This window comes from Chrysochloris asiatica, unplaced genomic scaffold, assembly GCF_000296735.1.
Source record: "Chrysochloris asiatica unplaced genomic scaffold, ChrAsi1.0 scaffold00057, whole genome shotgun sequence".
Taxonomy (NCBI): Eukaryota; Metazoa; Chordata; class Mammalia; order Afrosoricida; family Chrysochloridae; genus Chrysochloris; species Chrysochloris asiatica.
In genome coordinates, this window is record NW_006408575.1 from 4835634 (window position 1) to 4860165 (window position 24532).

The 24532-nt window shown below is 45.6% G+C and overlaps 1 protein-coding gene across 1 annotated transcript in view; it reads right to left on the minus strand.

Annotated features, from left to right (window-relative positions):
* CCDC69 (coiled-coil domain containing 69) overlaps nt 1–24532 on the minus strand; it is a 56868-nt gene that overhangs the window by 23887 nt on the left and 8449 nt on the right. Inside the window, 3 exon segments of the mRNA XM_006863947.1 lie at nt 1376–1482; nt 3787–3856; nt 21941–22102. Of these exon segments, the coding sequence (XP_006864009.1) occupies nt 1376–1482; nt 3787–3856; nt 21941–22102 (339 nt within the window).

Here is a 24532-nt window from a genome sequence, read left to right on the forward strand (position 1 = left end):
CTTGTCTCCTGACCTAGGGAGTCTGAGATACGAGCCAGCAGGGGTCTCTAGCCTATGCCACATGACCTATAGATTTTGGATTTGTTTATTGTTTTGGGGAAAAAAAATCTGTATTTTGGATATTTTATATTGATTGAACAAGTTTCAATTTACAATTTAAAATAACTAATCAAACTTATTTAAAGACAGGTTTTGGACCTTGTCAGGATTTTTCATCTGTCCTTTCATGGAGGGAACTAAGGCAGAAAACAGAGAGGAGTTAGGGACCAAACAGGAATGAGAAAAACGGAATCCTGGGTCACGAGTTCCATTTAGTTGTCATCGTTCTTCAGTCTCCTTTCCTCTGGACACTTCCCCCCGCTTCCCTCATCTTTCCTGACCTTGACATTTGATGAGTACAGGTTGGTAATTTTGCAAGCAGTCCCTCAATTTTTATTTCCAGCTAATTTTTAAAGCTTTTTCTTGGCTGTTCCTTCCTCAGAGAATCATTCTCTAAACCCGCAGACTGGGCCAAGCTTCCATCATGTTCTTTCATTGCATTCCAAACTCTTGATTGCACTTGCAGTTGATTCTGTGGAATCGTGTTTAACATCTGATGTCCTGTTTCAGTCAGAATAGGCAAAGTTATGCTGCAGCAGCAAGCAGCAAGTCTCAGTGGCTTAAGACAAAATGCTTTCTTTCTCACTCACCACATGACCACCTTGTGTTGGCAGGTGGCTCTGCTGTTGCAATCAATCATGGGACCCAGGGTGATGGAACAGCCATCATTTTGTGCAAAGCCAGCCACTTAGCTACAAAGACTTCTCAAGCATCTTGAACAGGCAATTGAATGCTTGCTCCAGATGTGATGCTGCTGTGTCTTTTTAGAACTCTTTGGCCAGGACTAGTTCCATGCCCAACCACGAGGTGGGACCGGAGTGTTTTCCAGAAGCACCAATGACTTTTACTCTTCCCAAACAGGCTTTCAGCTTGTGAGAGCTGCTGTCTGCTCTGTTTGTTTTAACCAATGAACTTAGCATGTACAAGCTTGATACAAATACTTGTTAAATGGTTTTCACTTGAGGACTGACCTAAAGGTTGGCAGTTTGAGCTCATCCAGCACCATGGTGGAACAAAGACCCAGTGATCTGCTTCGGTAAAGACCACGGCCAAGAGAACCCTATGGATCAGTTCTATCCTCTAACACATGGGATCACCAAGAGTCAGAATTTACTCTATGGTAATGGATTCGGCTTTTTGTGTTTTCTTAGCAAAAGAAATAACATATACATACTTACAGCAAAAATAAAAATCCAAACTAGGTCCTCACTCTGGGATTTAATCAAGATTAACTGACCAGAAAGAAGACAGAGGGGCAGGGGCAACCTGGACTTACCTGTTGTGCCCATTGCTTTTTTTCCTCTTCATGTTGCTGGAGAATTCTAGTAAAATCCTTCTGGTGCTGCTCAGTCTCCTCACATACACAGAGGTGGGCAGTTGTGGCTAAAGATAAGGGAAAAAAAAATCACAGAGAGTAATGGTGGCATCAGCATCCCACCTGAGCCTGCAGAGAGTTGGGAGGCCAGGGAGAAGGGGTGAGAATGTGAGAATCCTGGTTTCCGCTGCAAAAAAGGTTTCAGTTGGCAACTAAGCTCCAGAGGCAGCACTCTGGCTTTGGAGACCTCCTTCCATTCAGGAGCTGGTGATCTCGTACTGTCCCTTAGTATTTACAGCAGAGGCGGTAGCTCTCAGGATGGATTAAGCTCATGGAGGTGTTTTACTTGCTCTACCCAATATTCAAATTTAAAAAAATTAATTGCTGGTATTTAATAACTGGTAAATGTTTGCATCACAAGAGAGGTTTCCAATTGTTCTGGAAGAATCCAAAGAGCTGAACACCTAGGCCAGTATGCCTTTGAGTATACCAAGAGCTGGACTGAAGGAGCCCCATCTCCCTACTGAGGACACGTATAAGGGCCACATCATCATTGGCTTTGCCAGCTGGGTCCTGTGAGCACCTAAGGATGTGGTTCTCTGACCTGTAGCACCTCCCCACTTGGAAAGACTACTTGTGAGCATGAAGGACACCAAGTGTGACCCATCCTCTTGGTACCCCAGCTATATACTTGGTAACATCAGGCCAATAAGGGTACCCACACCAGTGAGCTATTGAGAGGATTCCATCAGAAAACTATGGCAATAATAATAACCCGGAGAGGTAAAGAAGACTGAGAGCTTACCACACAGGTACCCTCACAACAATCACTGTAGTGGATACTATAATCATAACCACTTCACAGATGAGGGTACTGAGACTCAGAGAACTTAAACAACTTGCCTAAGATCGCCCAGTGCACCATCAACTGAGAGAGTAAAGATATGAATCTCCACCATCTGATTTCACAGCAAACACTCTTAATAGCTGTCTTATTCTGCTTCCTTGACCACAAAAATAAATAAGGGAAGTGCCAGGCACTTTGAAGATGTTCAATAAATGTTACCTATCCATGCTCATGACAAACATCATAGACTAACACCAGTATTGTTAACAGAATTCCATAGGCAGCATCTGCAAAGGATATGGCTAGGAGTCCTAGTGTGGTGCTGTAGGATAAGCACTGAACCACAAGGTGGTTTGAGCTGCAAGACTCTCCAGCCACTCCTCAGTGCTATGAGTCAGAACCGACTCAATGACTCAACAGTATTTAATAATAACTACAAGATAGGTAGCATCTGCAAAGGGTATGGCTAGAAGTGAGGACCCTGAAAGAGGGCTGGTGAGAGAGAAGCCAGCATTGTTGTCAGTTCCATCAGGATAGGACAAGAAGAGGCCTCATACTCCTGGGTCCTAGGCTCCCAGAGGCTGTGAGTGGTTAAGATTCTGGGATAGTAACAGCCAAGATGAGAGATCCTCAGATTCTCACAAATGATTTGGCTCAGGGTCCCAAACACGGGGCCATGAGACTAGCAACAGATTGGCAACAACAGGAGAGAAGCTGTTCACATACAATATCCCCAGTAACTGGTCATCCAGTCTGTGCTTAACCACCCCTTTGGAGATGGGGAGTTCATTATAGTACTAGGGAGCACTGATGGTTTTAATCAGTTACCACACACAAAATCCTTTGAAACTGTGTTGAATTCTGCCTGCCAGTTCTTGCTACTGTGAGACTCTGGTACTGCCCTCTGGGTAACATCAAACAGGGGGCTCATCTTTCTTCTCTACTCGGACACTTTGGACACTTGGCGAGAACGGCTGTATTTTATGACATCTTTCTAGATGGAGTATTGTCTGTTCCTTCAACCGCTCCTTACAGCACATGTTTCCAGATCCCTAAAAGCCTGAACTTTCAACACTGTACACCTTCCAATGTTTTTGTGTTCTTCTAAAATGTGCTTTCCAGAAACAAAGGTGCATTAGCAGCTCAGAACTGAAAAGCACTGGTCAAGATTATTATCACTTCATTGATTTTAGATATGATACTCCTACTAATGTAACCTAGTTAAGATCTCAAAGAGCTCTGGTAGCGTAGTGGTTATGAATCGGGCTGCAAACCTTAAGGTCAGCAGTTCGAAACTACCAGCTGTTCCGCAGGAGAAAGATGAGGCTTTCTGCTCCTGTAAAGATTTCCAGCTTCGGAAACCCTGTACAGGGTTGCTATGAGTTGGAATAGACTCCACGGCACATAACCACCACCACCACTTAAGATCTCATGGAATGGATAAGTAGTTATGTCATCTTTGTTGATTATAAGGTAAGAAATCTCCTGAGTGTTAGTAGGGGCATTTATGAGGCTGGCCACTCACCTGAGTCCTCATTGATGGGGCCTAGTTCCTGGGACACTGGTCTGCATGGCTGTTCTGGTTCTTGGTGCCTCTGTAAGAAGCGAGACATCAGTGAGGTGAGGGTAGAGGGTGGGAGGGCAATGTGAGGATTGATGCTAAGGTAGAAGTCTTCCAAAGGCAAGATAGGGCTTCCAGTTACTCCAGACCCTGTCCTATGCCTGGTTTGCTTGGCTCAAGGCATCACTCTTTCTGCCTAGGGAAGAAATTCTTATGAATGGTTTGTAATTGACCTAGTGTGCTGCTGTAGGAGAAACATTGGACTGCTAACTACAAGGTGTCAGTTCAAGCCCACCTGTTGCTCTTTGGAAACCTTATACAGGGTTGCTATGAGTTGGAACTGACTGGATAGCACTTAACAACACTAACCTAAAGGTTGGCAGTTCAACCCAATGCCACCACAGGAGAAAGGCTTATAACTGCTTCCATAAAGATCACAGCATACCAACAACAACAACAATGCATAGGTTGCCATGAATTGAAATTGACTTGATGGTAACAGCTTTTTTAAAAAAATGATTTTTATTAATTTGCCTTTCTATTGATCCTTGCAACCTGGCTTCTGCTGTTGTCCATGGAACAATCTTTCCCACCTCTTCCTTGTCCCAGGACTTGGCCAGGCCTTTTGCTATAAACCTTATCCTGACTGCGGCCTTGGAGTGTCCTAAAATCTCCAAACACTGGTCCAGAAATGATGCCCTTCCCTATTAGGACAACTTCCAGTCAAGCTCCCCTCAAAGTTACGTGACATTGGGGCCAGAGCATCAAAAGTTCCAGCCACAGTTTTGCTACATGTGCACTCTGTTAAGAAGGGGCTATTTCCTCATCTGTAAAATGGAGATAGTACTTACATTACAAGATGAGCAGATAACGGAGGAAATACGGTCTATCTTATGTACATTATCTTATTTAATCTTCATAACAATCCTGTGAAAGATGAATATCCCTTATTTAAAGATGTGGAGAGTGAGGCTAAGTGAGATTAGTGCGTGACCAAGGCAGTTTAGGAAACAGCTGGCAGAATCAGTGTTGGAATCATACCTGTGGGCCCTAGCACTTTCACCAACCTTGTCGTGGTGTGGTGCTATAGGACAAGCTAACCACACATTATCTACCACCACAAGCAGTGGATAAACCCACCAGTTCATCCTTGGAAACTCTGTGCAGGGTTGCTATGAATCGGAACCGACCTGACATCATAACAAAACTCACAGTCAATAAGGGTTGAATCTGATCAAATGAGTCATTTTTTAAATGGAGAATTTATAGGGGCTTGTCAAGCAAAGACAGAAAAAAAAAAATATTCACAGACTATCACTATTATTTCACTAAAAAAAACCACACACAACCTTTCAAAACATAGTAAGGAAAAGAACGTTCAAGACTAGTTCTTCCAGGAAGTGCTAAGGGACACCCTTATACAAGATTACACACACATTCACATCTTTGTTTTTCTCATTTCACCCTAGATAGTTAGAAAGTTGGTTATGGTCTGGCACTGATCACTGGACCCGGATTTGGGATGGTACAAAAACCTTAAGTTCTTTTGTATACTTTTCAAGATATCTTAGACTCCAGTGTAAGAAACACTTAAAAAAAAAAAAAGCCAGCCTATGAAAATGCCTTAGTGAGCTTTTATTACACAGTGAAGCTGCGGGCTAAGTGCTGGACTGCTAATGACAAAGTCGGGGATCCAAATTCACCAGGCGCTCCACAGGAGAAAGTGAGGCTTTCTGCTCCCGTAAAGGTTTACAGCCCTGGAAACCTTACACAGTCCAAACTGACTCCACAGCACTTAACAATAACAACAACATTGAAATAAAGTATGTTAAGATTTTTCTGAACTCAAGAAGCACTGAAATATTGCCAGACAGCATAGAGCAGACAGGGGAAGTTAGGTGAGTCCTCAGGGAAGGTATCCAGAGGGAGTCTGCTCCTCCACACAGTGCCCAGCATGGGCTAAGCCCCACTCTGGGATGCCCTAGTCCCTGATGTACTAGATCTACTCCAGGGTTGGGCAGACCCAACAATTTAACTCTACAAGCACCCATGTGAAGAAGACTCAACCCTTCCTTCCTAGCTGGGACTTGGCTCAGTCCAGAGAAGCTGTCAACACAGGAATCCGGGGAAGTGACAGGAAGCCGGGGAAGCCACTTCTCTGGGATGGAGAAGGCATGGGAATAAAAAGTAAATGGATGTTCAGTGAAGCCACTGGTTATACTGAACCAGGGCACTGCTGTCACTGGAAGGAGAGTTCCTGGGTCCCAGTGTTGGAGCTGCTAACTTGGACAAGTCACTTCCCCCTTTGGGCTTCAGTTTCCTACTCTTGAGGTAGAGGTGGTGGTGGGGAGTGTGTGTGTGGGGGGGTAGGGGTTTACCTCCATGACCCACTAGCATTCAACCTCTTAGCATCTGATCTCAGCTCTTCTGACAGGGTTGTGAGGCAAGGCTTAGCCAAAGAAACAGACTCAGAGGGCAGAACTGGGCCACACTGTGCCTGAACGCCTAATCCGCATTAGAATGCAGGTCTCAGAACATTAAAGGCTGTAGAGCAGAGTAGTTAAGAACTCTGGAGTTCTAGAATCACCGGAATCCAAGTTCCAGTCCTAGATGCAGCGCTGTGACGGTATGATCTCTCCCAGCCTTGATTTCCCCACAAGGTTGTTTTACGGATTAAATGAGATAATACACTTACATTGACTACTCTCACTGAGAGCTCATATATTGCCTAGGGTTATTAGGTATATTTCAAGTAATAGCAAGACTAGAGATCCCACAGTGCTTTGGTACACCTCAGAGGCTGCCATAGGACTTCCGGTTTTGTCTTCTGAAATAAAATCATAAGCTCACAGAAAACTGTCTTCTCCCAAATAATAACCACCATAAACCAATAACCAATCGTGAGCTAACTCACTCATGATGTCCCCATATGTGTCAGAGTGGAACTATGATCCACAAGGTTTTAAATGTCTGATTTTGGGCAGTAAATCACCAGTACTTTATTATAAGGCACCTCTGGGAAGACTCAAACCTTCGACCTTTGGATCAGCAGTCAGGCATGTTAACCATTTGTATCACCCAGGGACTCCAACAGAAAGCTGAAAAATTCTTCTCTACGAACAGCTTCCAGGCCATAGACAAGAATGACCTTGCGTGTGAGTCCCCAAATTCTGAAAAAACTGTCCCCAGGATAATTCCTTTAGAATGGCATCCAAGGCTCCTCACCGTTTATTCCCAGTCTGTCGTTTCCTCCATTTCCTTGAAATTTAAATATATATAAACATATTTTTCGAATTACAATAGTGGACAGCATTCACATGTATGGAAAATACAGTAAAACATAAAAAGATAACCCCTGGATGTGTGGTATATATAGTTCACATACATGTTTATTATATATCCATAGCTTATTTTTAAAAAAATTCTGAGCATTTGCTACACAGCATTAACTATTTGTAATCGGTCACTTTAGTGACTCTGGACAGGAACATCCCTATCAATGAATTCAATAATTTAATCAATAATCTAGTGTTGAGTATTTCAACAATGTGTTTTGATTTCCAGTTATACTTTAATGAATATCCTGGTGAATAACATTTTTCATGCATCTAAAATTACTGACTCTGCTCTCCAAAGGGGTCTCTAGGTGACACACAGTTAAGTGCTTGTATGCTAACTGAAAAGGTTAGAGATTCACGTTCACCCAGAAGTGTCCAAGAAGAAATGTCTGGCTATCTACTTCCAAAAACTCAGCCATTGAAAACCCTAGGGAGTACAGTTCTACTCTGACACTCATGGGATCATCATGTGTGCCAGAGTAAACTTGATGGCAACTGGTTTGATTTTTTTTTTTTTTCTGTCTTCTCCAGAAAGACTGTACCAATTTCCTCAACCATAAACAGTAAACTTGGCGCAAGGGAATACATGTATTATCACTTTTATGTTGTTGTTAATGTTGGTGAATTTGTTAGGATAAACCTAAATCAAAACCTAGTGTTGCCTATTGTTCTTCTGGCTTCAACACATATGCATGTATTCACACGGCATCCAAGTTGCTCAAGACCAGGCCAGCATGACATCTCTCCAGTTCCTACTCAGGCCTTCAGATCCAGCTCACTCATCAATTCTCCTCTGACTTGTCCAGCCTTCTCCACGGCTGAGTTAGTCCTTATCTTCTCCAGAAACGCAAGAGAGGAACTACCTGCCTGGTGGTGGTGGTTGTTGTTATGTGCCGTGGAGTCGGTTCCGACTCATAGAGAGGGTTTCTGAGGCTATAAATCTACGGGAGCAGAAAGCCTCATCATTCTCCCACAGAACAGCTGGTAGTTTCGAACTGCTGACCTTAAGGTTTGCAGCCCGATTCATAACCACTACGCTACCAGAGCTCCTTAAGCCTGGTGGTTAGCTGTCTGTTTTTCCTGTTAACCTAAGGGGTTGCTTGAGGACAGGGACCAGTTTTGAAACTCAGTTGGATCTGCCCAGTATCTGTTAGGATGTCCAGAACAATGCTTCTAGGAATGTAGTCTCTATGGACTTCTGATATTAGAACCACCTGGAGTGCTTCCGTAATAGAAATCCTCAGGCCAAATTCTAGATCTACAGAACTCAAGGAGGTAGGAGTGCTGGGAATCTCCATTTTTATTAGTCTTCTCTGGGGATTGGGATGCTCAACAGCCTGACGACAAATGATCTAGATCAGAGTAGGAATCAGTGAGTAACCATCACATGGAAAACCCCCAGGTTAGGTCCTGTCCACTTCCTCCTCAGCGGTCATGGTGCAAAGTTCACCCTGCCACATGGTTTGGGAGACTGGGGAAGATGAGAGGTGGGGGGAACGACACAAGGATTTCCCCTTCCAAAAACTAAGGGGGTGGTGGATGTGGGGTGGAGCATCCGGACTGAACTCTGGAATAGGGATGATGTTTCCTGTGTCCAGTGGAAACTTAGGAGCAAGAAAGCTGCAGAGAAGGCAGCTGTCAGCTCAGGATGCAAGGAGAGCCCAGGACTGGTTAGAGGCCAGGAAACCCACTCCAATTTTACGGAGGGATTTAGGTATAATCCCTCCCCTTCTCTGGACCTCAGTTTGCCCATCTGCAAAGGGTCAGGGTTGGACCAGATGTTCTCAGTCCAGGCTCCAGGGCAGACTTTCTCCTGAGAAGGCTGGACATGAGGCTCCTATTCCTGGCAACAGAATCCCTGGGTGGTACAACTGGTTAACACGCTTGGCTGCTAACTAAAAGGTTGGTGATTTCTCTCAAAGTTGCCTCAAGAGAAAGACCCAGCAATGTACTTCTGAAATATCAGCCAGTGAAAATCCTATGAAGCTCAGTTCTACTCGGACATACATGAGTCCACATGAATTAGAATTGACTCAAGAGTAACTGAAAAAGAGACAAAAACAAAAACGAAAAAAACAGTTCTGGGACCCAGCTTCTTTTTGCTAAGCAGACTCCACTTTAGGTTCAGCCCGAAGCAAACCTGGTTTGTAATTGGTACAGTGGGGACAGTTTTCAGAGCTGTGGTAAAGTCAGACCAGCTCAGACTGGGCCTTTTGAGAATCCCTAGAACATATTCACACTTAAAGGGTAAAGTGGCAAACTGGAAAATGTTCAAACTGAACTGACAGATGGAGGCGGGAACCGAAAAAACCTATCGTAGGAGGCACTGCTAATGGGCCAACGGTTGGTCAAGAACAGGTCAGAAAACATGACCGCTATCTTCATATCTCCAGAGGACTGTCACGGGGTAGAAACAGTGTGTCATCTACAGCCTTAGAGGGCAGGACTGTGGCCGACAGGACACGTTTCAGTTCAATATGAAGAAGATGTTCAGAACGGTCCCTAACAGAGATAGGCTGTCTTGTAGGAGGATGAGGAATGCTGGTGATAGTGAGCTCCCTGTCACTAGCAGCATGTAAGAAGAGGTTGTAAAGCAAACTTTATTTAGCAGGTTGGACTGAGTGTTCTCTAAGGACCTTCATTTCCGTGAGTCTATAAACCCAATGCCTTTGAGTCAATTCTGACCCACAGTGACCCTGTAGGGAGAGTAGAACTGCTCCATAGGGTTCCTGAGATTTACACTTTTATGGAAACAGACTGTTACATTTTTCTCTCAGAGCAGCTGATGGCTTCAAATCACGCCCAATGTGCTTAACCCACTGTGCTATCAGAGCACTATCATTCCATAAAATATCCTGATGCTTGGCAAAGAAAGCTCTCCAGAGCATAAAGTGCTTAAGTAATGTTTTGACAGAGCCTCAGGGCTCTACCGAGTACTGTTTAGCTTACAGTAGTTCAGGGAGCATGGTCATATTTCCAGACTAAACCCTTTTGGTCGCGTGCCTCAATTTCCCTCAAATTCTGGAGCCTAACCTGGCAGGAGTGAGTTAGGCACAAGGCTTCAGATAGGTTCATTCCATTAACCTCCTGCTGATAATTTGCATTTCTACCCCAGATAAACTGAATCAGGATTCATATTTATTTTAACAACATACTCCCAGGTATGTCTTAAATATCTTGCTAAAATGTAGATTCTGATTTGGTGTTTCTGGAGTGGAAACTTAACTTCTCAGTAGGGGGTTGAACCAGAATGAACCGGTTCCAAGCCCTGTTAGGCAGGACACCTTGGCTACATGCTGCCCAGCTGTTCTCTATCTTAGGAATCCTGTTAGGGTGGAAGCCAAGAGGAGCCATGTGGTCTAACTACTCTTTAATCAAACCATCGCTCCATGATGTTGTGGGTCTTTAAGACTTGGTGTGTTTTTTATTAAGTACATTGACTTGTGTCCTCTTGATTCCTTTTTAGCTTAGAGTGTTCAGTAAATCAAGGGTCCTTAAGAGTTCTCCTAGCTCCCTCTCTGCCCACAAAAACTGCAGTCCCAGCTTCCCTTAGCCACACAGTTCTTTTACATCTTGGCTGAAGAAGGCTAACTGGAACCCTGTTTTGGAACATCCCCTGGAGACAATCTAGTCCAACCCCCACCTTCTTTTTCAGAGGCCACAAATCAGCAGAGCTGAGCTTTAATGAAAATTGGGATTCCTGACTGAACCTGGAATCCCCTTTTCCTGGAGCGCATACCAGATTTACTGGTGTAGCTGAGCCTTTAGGGGAGGGGTGACTGAGTCTCAAGGGACTTGGGTCACACCCCTCCCCAGTATCAGAGTGCCTCACTCCTTTTCCGGTGTCTGATCTCAGCGTGGGTGGAGCCCTCGCACCAATGGTTTTCAGGATCTGAGCAACCATAGACAGAGCCCCATTGGCTGAGGGTACAGGCAGGAAGGAGGTAGGGGGTGGAGGCCCTAAGGGCCACCTCCGGGGACTTCAAATGGAGGAAGGGCAGGGTTTAAAAACTCTGGGCAGTTGAGAAATATCAGCATTCACAACAAAATTACAAAGGCTCGGCTGGTAGAATAAGACCATAAATACAGGCCTCAGCTTCCCCATCTCTAAAATGGGCAGAACTATTTGATTTAATTTCACAATGCCAGGAGCAGAAGATTATCTAGTCCAACTCCTGCATTTTAGGTTATATGGAGTCAACATGAGCCACCACCCACCCCTGGAACTCCCTGACTGCACTTGCGTATCATTTATTCTCTAAACATCTGCAAATAACCCCACAGCCCCAAGAGTCAGGGAGGATGTGGTTTCCATTGCTCCTATAGGACTGACAGATGAGAAGATGTCAGGGGAGGCCAGACCACTTCCTTTTTAAACACCCCTGCACCTGGCAACCTTGACCTGTCTGTCAGTTAGTTGTGTTGTGGTGGCTTGTGTGTTGCTAGGTTACGAGAAGCTATGCCATCAGTATTCAAATACCAGCAGACTCAGCCATGGTGGATAGGTTTCAGTAGAGCTTCCAGACTCAGACAGACTAGGATGAAGGGAAAATCCTATGGATCAGAACAGAATATTGCCCAACTGGATTCAAACATGCCACAATAGTCATGAAGATGGTACAGGAAGCAGTAAGTGTCTGGAACATTTGGCAACAATTGTACATGCCAGTAAAATGTACGTGTCATTAAATTTTACATATCAGTAAATGGTTTTAAGTGCTACTGAGTCAGTTCTGACTCATAGCAACCCTGCAAGGAGCAACTTTGGTCCCGTGCATAATCCTGCACATGTCAATAAACAGTAAGATATCACTGAACTACACATATGAAAAATGTAAAATTGGCTAATATTGTATCATGTATATGTACTTATAACAATCAAAAAAAAAAAAAGAAAAAAAAGAGCTAGCCTAGGACCAGGCCACATTTTGTTCTATTTACACGGAGTTGCCATGAGTTGGAATCAATTGGACAGCAGCTAACAGACACCTGTCAGAACCAGACCAAAGCAGACACTCAGGGTCAGAGGGGCCTTGAGTGTAGGGCTCCACCCCTCATTTCATGGATGTCGAAGAGGCTAAATTCTAGAGTAGGGCCTTGCAGTAAATCTTTCTTCTTTCCTTCCTCCCTAGAGCCTATCTTCTCTGGTCCTGTATCAGCCTCCCAGGGTGACAGCCAGTTTTAGTTGCCTCTGAGGGTCTGAAGCTAGCAAAAAAACCTAGATGGCACTTCTGGAATGGGGGCCAGACATGTTACAGGTTGGACAGAAAGTGGTTTGGAGGGCTGTGGTGGGAGTAGGTAGGAAAGAGAGGCCCAGGACCCAGATATCCATTTGTTTCTTCAATCAGATGGAAAACTGGGAGTCCTGAGTTGAAGTCCTGGTCTATGTGACCTTGGGCAAACACCTTTCCCTCTCTGCGCTGGTAGTAGGAAGTCATGGAGTTGGGCAATGGGATATGTCCGTGCCCTTCTGGTGTTGACATGATGTGAATGGGGAGGGAGGAGGCAGAGTGAGGTCACCCAGATAGCTCATCCTTTATCAGTCTTGCCTTGCTCATGTGCTCTGCGCTGGGTATGGGCTCAACTGTTAGCCCTGGTGATGGCTCCTCTGGAAGACTGGGGAGGGGGAGCCCTGCTAGGAGGGTAAGGGGAGGGAACCTGAGCCTTTCACAGGCCCCTGTGTGCAGGATAAACACTGGACTGCTAACTGCAAGGGCGGCAGTTCAAACCCACCTACTGCTCCATAGTATAAAGATGAGACTTTCTGCTCCCATAAAGATTTATAGTCTCAGAAATCCTGCACAGGGCTGCTTTGAGTCAGAATTGACTCGATGGCAGTGGGTGGGTAGATGTGTTCTTGAAGTGCCTGTGGAGGAAGGAGGCTGGCAGACAGCTTAGCAGTCACCTCCCAAATCACCTGCAGCACACATTGTGATCCTGTTTCTGGGCCAGCCTAGAGGCACCCCCATCAGTGAGGAGGCACCTACAGGTTGTTTAGGGCACAATCATTTGTAAGAGGAAACACTGAGCCTCATATCCACCAATAGGGAACTCACTGAATGCACCAAGTTTCTTAATATTATGGAATGCCATTTGCACACTTAAAAGAATGAAGACCTTAGTTCAAAGGTGGAAAATTATTTGGTACAATAGTAATATGCAAAATTGATGATTTCTTTACGTACATAAATGCACATACTTTCTAGAGAAAGGTATCTAGAAGAACACAAATTGATGGCAGTTGTTATCTCTAGAGAAGGGGCTAAAATTGTTGTGGTCAAGGAGGAGAAGCTTTTATTCTATCTGTATTCACAGCATTTGTTAAACAGTGAATTTAAGTATTACTTATGTGTAGAGTAGGAAACAAGAGTATCTCTCTTGGAACCTAAAAGCTAAGGTAATCGTTTAACATATGGAGAAAGCAAATCCTAGGCAGAGAATCATCTATTTGAGACCACACAGCAAGCTGAGTCTAAGAGTCGAGAGCAGAGTCCTTCTGGGCTCCCAGTCCAGTGCTCTTTCTTCTACAGATGCTGCAGCTGGCATCCAAAAGTACCCGGGGACTTGCCAGAGCACCTTCTTGTTGTCAGTGTCTTCTACTTGGTAGTCATACTATGGTTCCAAAGGGAAGGCTGCCATTTTGACTGGTGGCAGAGCTGGGGTGTGGGTGAGAAGGGGGATGGGAAGCAGTGAACCTTAGGATATTAACTTTTCTGAGGCGAGGACAAGATGTGAGGGTGAGTTCCTTAGGAAAGGGCAGGGTTGGGGTAATAGCATGGGGGCAGTGGAGAAATGGCCAGGTACTCCACAGAATTCACTGTACACTCAGTGAAAATGGATGCTACTGCTGTGGGGGGAGAAGCAGAGATGGAAGTAGGTCGGTTTGTACATCTGGGGGAAAGCATGGGTGTGGAAGGAATGTTTTATATATTCTAAGGAGGTTAATCTGGATGATTTGGAAGTTTCATGTTTGAAAATAAAATGACTCAAGATAAACTATGTTTTATGATTTTAGAGATTAAAATTCACCTGAGTAGAGAAGAAGGATTGCTTATCTTCAGGTAATGGAGAGATTCAGGTCTGCTGAAGTTAGTGGATTTTTTCCCCTAGTTCCCTCTCTCTTCCCAAGGTGGGGTCACGGGAGCCTCCCCTCACCCTCACCCCCCAAAAACAGAGCTGGTGTGGAGAAGCTCACAGTCTGGGCCTGTCTCCTAGTCACCCAGGACAGCTCTTAGTGCTCTGAGCATGGAAGGTCATAAAAAGGACAAGGTGCAGATTTTGAGGATGGAGATCCAAGTGCACCCCAAGATGTCAGAGCCAAAACAAACTGTCAGACAGCACCCTTTATATATAGGATGGCCTTGCTTTTTTGTTTGTTAGTTTCTTACAAGCTCGTTGTTTTTTTAACATGAAATATTCTGTGATTAATTTAAATTTTTTATTTTTTGCCCTTTTTTACATCCAAAAAACACAACTGGTGACATGAAGCATAGGCCCCAAACTTACCACCCAATTAAAGAATGATGGAAGTCCTTAGGTAGCTGCAAATACAGCACTTTGGTGGTGGTGGGAGTGTATCTACACTGACCAACTTGAAATTCAACTAGAAAGTAAATAATGTAATTAAAAACCATGTCCATATGTAGGGAATATGTCATTGGAGCTTGGGTCTAAAAGGCAAGGGTGGTTAGGGACTTTTTCAATGTGTTTTAGGTGGCAGGGTACAGAGATCCCCTTATAACAGAGCAACCTAGTGTCCAACTTAACAGGTTTTCCAGAGTATCATATGTATAGGTGCCTACATTGGTTTTATTGGGGATGATTTTTGTGGGACATTATTTTTCAAACCTGAAAATAGTCATTTGTTCAGAGGTCACATGCATGCCCAGGTCCCCAAGAAGCCACCTCTTCTGTTCAGCATGGGACTCAGTGCTACTTGCCAGGCAGAAAAGGTGGCTCCCTGACTGTCCCACCCTTGGTAAACTGAGCTAAAATGTCTAAAATGTCAGATTTGTCGTGTTCCTACTGACCAGGTGTCCTGAGCCTGCTCACATGTCCTTCTGCCCAGGATAGCCTTTTGTAGATCCTATTCATTCCATGTCAACGGTTGAACTTCGACCCACCCTGCAAAACCCAGCCATCTCTCTGATAATCAAACCCAAACTCAATACCATTGAGTCAATTCCAACTCATGGTGATCCTAGAGGACACAGTAGCACAGCTCCTTAGAAGGCATCCTCATGGTGCAGTGGGTTCAGTATTGGGCTGCTAACATCTAGGTAGGCAGTTCTTTGTAGGAGAAAGATGAGGTTGGCTTCACCTGTAAAGATTTACTCTCTCTCTCATGAGCCTCCCATAATCCCGTCTCAATGAACCCTTACGGTGGTGTACCCATTAAGCACTTAGTTGCTAACTGAAACGTTGGCCGTTTGAACCCCTCCAGACGCTCAGTGAGGGAAAGACTGGCAATTTCTTTCTGTAAAGATGACTGTGTAGAAACCCTATGGAGCAGTTCCACTCTGTCATATGGGGTCACTATGAACTGAAACTGATACCACGGTACTTAACAGAAACAATAACAACCCCCTTTTCTCCTCTGAGCTCTAAATCACACTCTGTTTGGGTTAGGAGGAAAACACAAGATGATCCTTAATAATGAGGGCGGGATGGGAATGTAAACAACCAAGTGCCCAAACTGGTTAAAGAAGCTATAGAACATTACACGGGCATTAAGAATCATGTTTCCACGGACTAGTTAATATTGCAAAATTCCCCTAGCAGAATATAAAGTAAAAAACAAACAAACTAGGATATGGCCATTTAATATATAAGTTCCAATTTTTATGTTCTATATTATAAACAAGGAGCTCTGGTAACGTAATGGTTACAAATCGGGCTGCAAGCTGCAAGGTCAGCAGTTCGAAACTACCGACGGTTCCATGGGAGTAAAGATGAGGCAGTCTGCTCCCGTAAAGATTTACAGCCTCGGAAACCCCGTGTAGGGTCACTATGAGTCGGAACCGACTCCACGGCACATAACAACAACAACAACATATTATAAACAGATTTCTGGTGTGGTGCTGTGGGCTCAGATTGCAAAGTAGTTTGAACTGCAAGGTCGGTGGTTCAAGCTCACCAGCTGCTCCTTGGAAACCCTATACAGGGTCGTTATGGGTTGGAATCGACTCAACGGTACCTAACAACAAATATTATAAACGGAATCCTGGTGTGGCGTTGTGGGTTAATGCACTGGACTGCAATGTCGGTTTGAACGGCAAGGTCGGTGGTTCAAACTCACCAGCCATTCCTCGAAAACCCTATACAGGGTTGCTATGAATCAGAACTGACTTGATGGTACTTAACAACAACAACAACATATTATAAACAGAGGGGAAAATAGTAGAAATAGATACACCATCAAGCGATTCTCTCTTGATAGTGAGATCAAATGTGATTTTAAAATTTCTTTATGGTTTTCCAAATTTTCATATTTTGCTTAAGATTTGAATCATTAGAATAACTATTAAATGTTAATATTTAGCACTTGCTCCTCTCCCCTGATCATTTGGGACAGCTTCCAGAGTTCTGAGCCTGGTGGAATCCAGAAAGGATAAGGTCCCGGCCCAAAGTTTTCTTAAACCCTAAATATTTGCTAGCTCTATGCTTGCATTCCCTCTAATAGTCTTACCAACATGTCATCTGACCTCTGCTTGAACCCCTCCAGTGATGGGGAACTCACTGTCGTAACAGGCCTTTTCTTGATATTTCTTCCTCATGGCTTCCTTTAGCTTCCCCCTACTGGTCCCAGTTCTGCCTTCTGGAACAGCACAAAACAAGGCTGCTCCCCACACCCCCTGACCACAAAGGTTTGAAGGCAGTTGCCAGCTTCAGGCTGAGTTCAAGACTGCCCCCATCAGCCTCTTAAGGACATTACTATCCCCCCCACCCATATCCATGCTTGCTTTGTATACAATCCAGGCATGATGATGTCGCCCTATGATAACACCCACATTACCTCTTATTAAGGGTATGTCATCAGCCAATGTGTCAGGGACTCTATTACACGCATTTTTTGTACTAATGCTAAGACTAACCCGATGACACAAATGCTGTTATTGCACCTATCTTGTGGATTGAGGAAACCGAGGCCTGGAGAAGCTAAGTCATCCGTGATGGTGTCCAAACTGAACTAGCACCTAGTCAACGAACCTGGTGTGGTTGATGTGCGTGTCTACGGAGTTAATAAGTGAATAGGGAGCCTGCGTGGCATACAAGCGGTTTGTAATTGATTGGCTGCTAACCTGAAGATTGGCAGTTCGAACCCAACCAGCTGCTCTGACAAACAGTGATTACAACCAAGAAAACCCTATGGAGCAGTTCTACTCTGTAACACATGGGGTCATCATGAGTCAGAACTGACCCAACAGCAATGGTTTATGGGAATCCAGTTTTGAAGCCCTCACCCTATGCCTGTCTCTGCCACATCATTCACTTCTGCAATTCTCTCACCTGACTTGGTACATGGAGGAGCTCATGAGGAGCCCCATGTGACTGGCCCACTTAGTAACTGTAGCCTGAGGCCTGGCTGTGGGTGCAGTGTTGAGGCAGGCTCTCCCATGTCCTCCTCAGACGTGTGGTACTGTGGCTGGAACTGAAGCCCTAGGTGCTGGGAAGATTGGGCATCACTGTGGGACACTGAGGATGGCACACAGGAGAGTGACCACAATGCATGGGTGCCTTTCCTTTGCCACGAAGAGGCTGAGAGCTTGTTGGGATGGGTTTTGATGCTCAGGGTTTCTAGGTTGGTGCCTGGAGGCAAAACTATATGGAGCACAACCTGGAGGGATGGAAACAGCCTTGGGGGTTGCCAGGAAGCCTCCTTACCCCCACTGTCACCTCTACAGGCAAGCCTCTGGAAGCTTAGCTTCCTCGGCCTCTACTACCTTCTCTGTCTAGCCTTTTCCCCAAGTCCTCCTATGGAGATATGGTCATGGGCTCTTCAAACGAGAAGGGCTCAGGAAGGGCCACACAATGCAGATAGCTCCTCAGCATTCACTTCTCATCCAGCCAGGATTCTAACTTGGCAGGGCTAGTCATAGGCTGGGTTTTAGTGAGGTGCAGAGCAGCTGGTCAGCTAAGGCCACAGGTGCTGAAGACCAGATAACATGGAAAACTCACAGGTTCTTAAACCTGGAGGGGCTTTAAGAGTTCCCAGTAGGTATCTCCTCATCCCTAGTCAAGTTAGTCACCTTGATAAGCTCCACTCTCCACAATGAGCCCCGATGGCTCAGGCTGTTCCCTCTCCCTTGCCTGGATAACTCCTACCAAGCCTTTAACACTCCACTGAGGCTTACCACCTCCAAGAAGCTTTCTGATAGCTCACCAGGCTGGATGTGGCTCTCCTGTTGCACCCTGGCTGAATCTTAACCTGGCTCTTTTCCAGCCCTCACGCATTCACTCAAATATGCCCTGCTCTGCGATCTGCAGAAGGCACTATGTGGGCAGTGCAAAACACCAGCCTCCAGGCCATAGATTTGCCACCGAGCAGCTGTATAACTTTGGACACAGTGCCCCTCAGTGAGCCTCAGTTTCCTTGCCTATAAAGTGGTGAGGGTTCCACAGCTCAGCTTAGCTTCAAAGGTTTGTGTGAGTCTCAACAAAGACAAACCGTTACCATGACCTGACCCCTATCTTCACAGCATCTCCCCCCACCAACACACACCCAAACCAGAAACCAAACCACCTGCGGCTGAATCAATTCCTACACATCACGACATTCCTACACATCACGACTCAACAGGACAGAGAATTAATTGCCATGGGGTTTCCAATACTGGATCTTTACAGAAGCACACTGTCACATCTTTCTGTTGTGGCGTGGCTGGTGGGTTCAAACCGATGACCTTTTCATTAGCAGCCGAGCACTTTACCCACGGCTCCACTAATGCACTTTGTTGCTGTATGGTGTTGAGTGGCTTCCAACTCATAGAGATCCTGTGAAAGGTTCTGAGAAATGCCTGGTGGGTTTGAAACACTGACCTTGTGGTTAGCAGTTTAGTGCTTATCCTATAGTAGCAAGCTCCTTGTTGTTGTTATGTGCCATCGAGTCGGTTCCGACCCATAGCGACCCTGTATAGGGTTTCCGAGGGTGTAAATCTTTACGGGAGTAGAAAGCCTCATCTTTCTCCCGCGGTGCAGCTGGTAGTTTCGAACTGCTGACCTTAAGGTTCGCAGCCCGATTCGTAACCACTACACTACCAGAGCTCCTTCCTTAGGGGGCTGAAATTGGGCAGGAGTACAGCCTGGAGGGGTGGAAACAGGCATGGACTTTAAACAAAACCAGCCGTGTAGGAGCTGTGCCTGACACCGCTGTAGAGAAGACATGCCAAGCGGCTCTGAGGCAGCAGAGCTTGAAGATTCTTGAAGTCATCAAGAAGCCACTAGTAGCATGGAGCAGGGGTGTAGAGAAAGACCCTGGGCTGGAGAAACAGCACCTAGATTTTGTTTGAAGTTGTTCTGTAACCTCAGCCAAGACCCTTCCCTTTTCTAGACTTTAACCTCTATCTGTACCTGGAGTGAGTCAGCCCATGTAGTATCCAAGGTCCAGTCCAACTCAGTCAGTGCTGACTTTACATGCCTGTCACAGAGCTTGGGGCAGAGGAGTCCAACTCAGGCTGTGTCAGGGAAAGAGAGAGAGGGAACCGGCAAGGGGCTCAGAAGGGCTAGGAGGCTGAGGACCCTGGGTTCACTGCAGTCTCCTCTTCCAGCCTCAGGAAGGGTTGGGCCTGAAGTGGGCTCCTCCCCCACTTTCCTCTGGGTGGAGGAAGTGTATGTACCCTTGGTTCGCTTTGCAAATTGAGAGTTTGACACAGGTGTACAGAACACAGGCTCTCAGATCCTCTGACACCATCCTGCTTACCCCCTCTCCATATTGTTGTTAAGTGCTGTCGAGTCAGTTCTGACCCATAGCGACCCTGTGTAGGGTTTCCAAGGAGCGTCTGGTGAGCTTGAACCACCGACCTTGTAGTTCAAACAGCTTTGCAGGCTGACGCATTAGCCCACAGCGCCACACTAGGACACCACATAGAGGGGGGAAACTGAGGCTCAGAGAGATGGGAAAGAGATTACAATCAGTATGTATCATGTTTATAGTAGAGTCAGGACTTAAACCCATGACTGATTGATGTCTGCCTGTGGTTACAAGTCTCAAGTCAGGCTCTGGGTTTGTCCTCCCCACCTCTGTCAACCATGGGGCCAAGTTTCCCTATTGGAGCCAGGGAAGACATGAGATTTTCTGGGTCTAAGCTTGGTGTGATTATTTGAACTGAGATGGGGGAAGCAAAGCACTGCATACCAAAACTAATCTCCTTGGATGAGACACAGAATAAGGAATAGATTCATCTAGGTTGGGGACCATGCTAGTTATCGAATAATCAGAGAAGTTCATGTTCAGGCATCAGTAAAGCAGGAGCAGAAAGAGACAAAGATTCAATTTCAATACACAATTACTAAATTTTGTCACAGTTTGGGGTCTCTCAGATGTGGCACCATAGGATAAGCCCTGGACCTCAAGCTTGGTTTGAACTACAAGGTTGGCGGTTCAAGCTCACCAGCCGCTCCTTGGAAACCCTATATAGGTCACTATGAGTTGGAACCAACTTGATGGCACTTAACAACAACAACAGGTCTTAAGGGGGAGTGGTCATAAAGTTGTGAGATCATCTGACTGTCAGGCAGGCAGGATTCTGACAGTGACCCTTTAGGATACAGTAGAATAATTCTGTAAGTTTTCTGAGAATTATTCTGTAAGGTTTTTCCCCTGCAGCTTGTGATTAGCAGCCCAACGCTTAACACTCCGTGGCACCCCATGCTTAACCCCACCCCATGCCACCAGCTCGCCAAATTTAGGTAAAAGGCCCAGGAGTTGGGGATCTGGTAGGGGACTTGCAATACTGCTCTTCTCTCTCTGGGCCACAGGTTACACCCTGTGGAGGTTGTCCTCCTGACTCCAGGCACTGGCCTTCTGGGCTTGTCAGACCCCAGGGGGGCAGCTGGTCCAAACTGCAAAAAACCTGAGTATAGTCCCCAGGGCCCTAACCCAGCACTGAGGGCCCTTGGGGGAGGAATAAGAAGGGAAGACAGGAATAAGAAGGGAAGAAGGTGGTACACCTTCTCCCTCTTGGGCCCCTCCCAGCTAATCCCACTATATCCTCAAAATGACCTGCTCTGAGGCCTGGAAAAAGCCCTAGAACTTTAAAACTTGTAAGAATTACTGAGACATCTTGTTAAAGGGCAGGTTCTGTTTCAGCAGGTCTGGGGTAGAGCCTGAGATTCTGCATTTTTAACATTCCCAGGGGGTGTGGATGCTACCAAGCCCGTGGACCACTCTGCGAGTAGCAAGGACCTAGATGTTATCTGCCTCTGAACCAGTAGGAAAGCCCAAGGAAGGCCCAGAGAGGTCAAGTCACTTGTTAGAGGCAACACAGCGAGCAGCCCCAGGCTGTAGGAATAGGGCACCTGCCATAGACACTTAGACATTCCCCCACCCGCGGCAGCTGGAATCAGCTGCCCTTCCCCAGCCCGGGGGCCGTGTCTGTAAACTCGGCTGCCCGGCGCGGCTCAGTCCGTAGCCGGGCAAGGAGCGGCGCCCGGCTGGTTCTTCCCAGCTTCAGGGCCGGCTTCTGTTTGTTTTCGGTTCGGGGCGCCAAGGGGCCCCTGCCGCGGAGCCGCTCCGTGCCCCCCCCCCCACTACGAAGGCAAACTTCGCCGGCGCCCTTTACCTTTTTGGGGGGTTTGCAGCAGTTCAGCTTGCTGCGCCCGCAGCCCATCCTCCTATGGGGGCTCCCGGACGCCGCCTCCCAACTCCGGGGCCCCCAGGGGACCCAGCGGTCCTGGTCCTACTGACCGTTCCGCGCCCGCTGGCCGGGGCTGCCGGCGAGACCCTGAAACTGAACCGGGAAGCGCAGACTTAGCCCGAGCTAGGGCGGCTGGGCGCCGTAAATACCCGAAGAGCAGAGCCTCTACTTAGTCCACGGGGTTCACGACGCTGCTGGCCTAGGCAGGTGACCGAAATCTTCGTAAATAATAGGAACCTCAGTTCTGGGCAAAAAAAAAAAGTCCGCATAGGCAACAGATACTTTACCAGGCCCTCAGCTGAGAAACGGAGAAGGGAAAAAAAACCCTCAAAAACTATTACTAAACACAATTAGGGCTGTTTTCTGTCCCAGCTGTTTTACACATATTATCTCTATTTCTTACCATATTATTGCAACAAAGATATTATATTCCTGATTTTACAAGTGAGGAAAATGAGACTCATGTGAAGACGTTTGTCTAAGTTCAGACTAGTATGTACCAGAACCCAAAAAGAGCATAGCTCTAACTTCAGAATCTAAGCTTTGGACGACTACCCTACAAATAAAATAATAATTCTAACCTTAATCATAATGCCACCTCACTTCTGGGTAGACAGTTCTTCCCAGTTTACCAGGATCCATAAGATCCATCTATATCCATCATGAGTAGAAAATTTCCCTCATAACAATCTTGAGAAGCAGACAGGCTAGATGCAAAGACAATTGTTGTTGTTAAGTATTGTGGAGTTGGTTCCGATTCATAGCGCCCTGTATAGGGTTTCTGAGGAGCAGTTGGTGGGTTTGAATTGCTGACATTATGGTTTGCAGTCCAGTGCTGATCCTACAGCGCCGCACCAATAAGCATCAGTAAAATGCCATGTCTGGGAAAAGGAACTTTTAGTTATCCTTGCTTCATTACTAGCTAAGGTTTCTGGAAGTGAAAATGCAGGAAGAAGAAATCAACTGTTGAAAAATAGTGTGTGTATGCATCTGTGTATACATTAGGAAATTAGAGCAAAGTTCAGACTCACTTGGAAAGGTCTGTTGATGAAAGGGACTATATTGGTTTCCTTGGAGCTGCCAGGAACCACAAACTAGATGGCTTGAAATAACAGAATTCTCTTGTAGTTCTAGAGGTTAGGAGTTCAAACCCAGGTTGTTGGCAGGGTCATTTCTCTAAAGGAGAATCTTTTCTTGTCTCTTACGGTTCTTGGTGGCCCCATGTGTTTCTTGATTTGTGATGGGATTACTCCAGTTTCTGCCTTCAGGTGACAATCTATCTTCTGTGTCTCTGTCTCTATGTTTCTTCTCTTCTAAGGACACCAGTCATATTGGTTTAGGGTCCATCATATCTCAGTGTGATCCCAACTTAACTATAATTGATGTTTTGTTGTTGTTGTTGTTATGTGCTGTTCCGATTCATAGTGAGCCCTCTGAACAACAGAACTAAGGACTACTGCCTGGTCCTGCACCATCCTCACCATTGTTATGTTTGAGCCCATTGTTGCTGCCACTGTGCCCATCCATCTTGTTGGGAGTCTTCCTCTTTTTCACTGACCCTCCATTTTTTCAACCATGATGTTCTTTTCCAGAGACTGGTCCCTTCTGACAACATGTTCAGAGAATGAGAAATGAAGTGTCATCATTCTCACGTCTAAGGAGCATTCTCTGGTTGTACGTCTTCCAAGACAGATTTGTTTGTCTGGCAGTCTGTGGTACTTTCAATATTCTTCTTCAGCACCACAATTCAAATGCATTCATTCTTCTCTGGTCTTCGTTATTCATTGGATAACTTTCACATGCACATAAGATGATTGAAAATGCTACGGACTTTAGTCCTCAAATTGACATCTTTGCTCTTGAACACTTTAAAGAGGTCTTGAGCCACAGATATGCCTAATGCAGTATGTCATTTAATTTCTTGACTGCTGTTTCTATAAATGTTGATGGTGGATACAAACAAAATAAAATCTTTGGCAGCTTCAATCATTTCTCCATTTATCATGTTGTTGTGTATTGCTCCAGTGATGAAGATTTTTGTTTTCTTTACAATGAGGTGCAACCCATACCAAATGAAGGCTGTGGTCTTTGATCTTCATCAGTATTTAAGTCCTCTTCTCTTTCAGCAATAGGAGCTCTGGTAGCGTAGTGGTTACGAATCGGGATGCGAACCTTAAGGTCAGCGGTTCGAAACTACCAGCCGCTCCGCGGGAGAAAGATGAGGCTTTCTACTCCCGTAAAGATTTACACCCTCGGAAACCCTGTACAGGGTCGCTATGGGTCGAAACTGACTCGACGGCACTTAACAACAACAACAACTCTTTCAGCAAGCAAAGTTGCATCATTTGCATATCACAGGTTGTTAATGAGTTTTCCTCCAATCCTGATGTCATGTTTTTCTTCATATAATCCAGCTTCTCCAACTATCTGCTCAGGAGTAGATTGACTATGTATGATGAAAGGCTACAGCCCTGGCATGCACCTTTCCTGATTTAAAACCATTTAGCTTCACCTTAC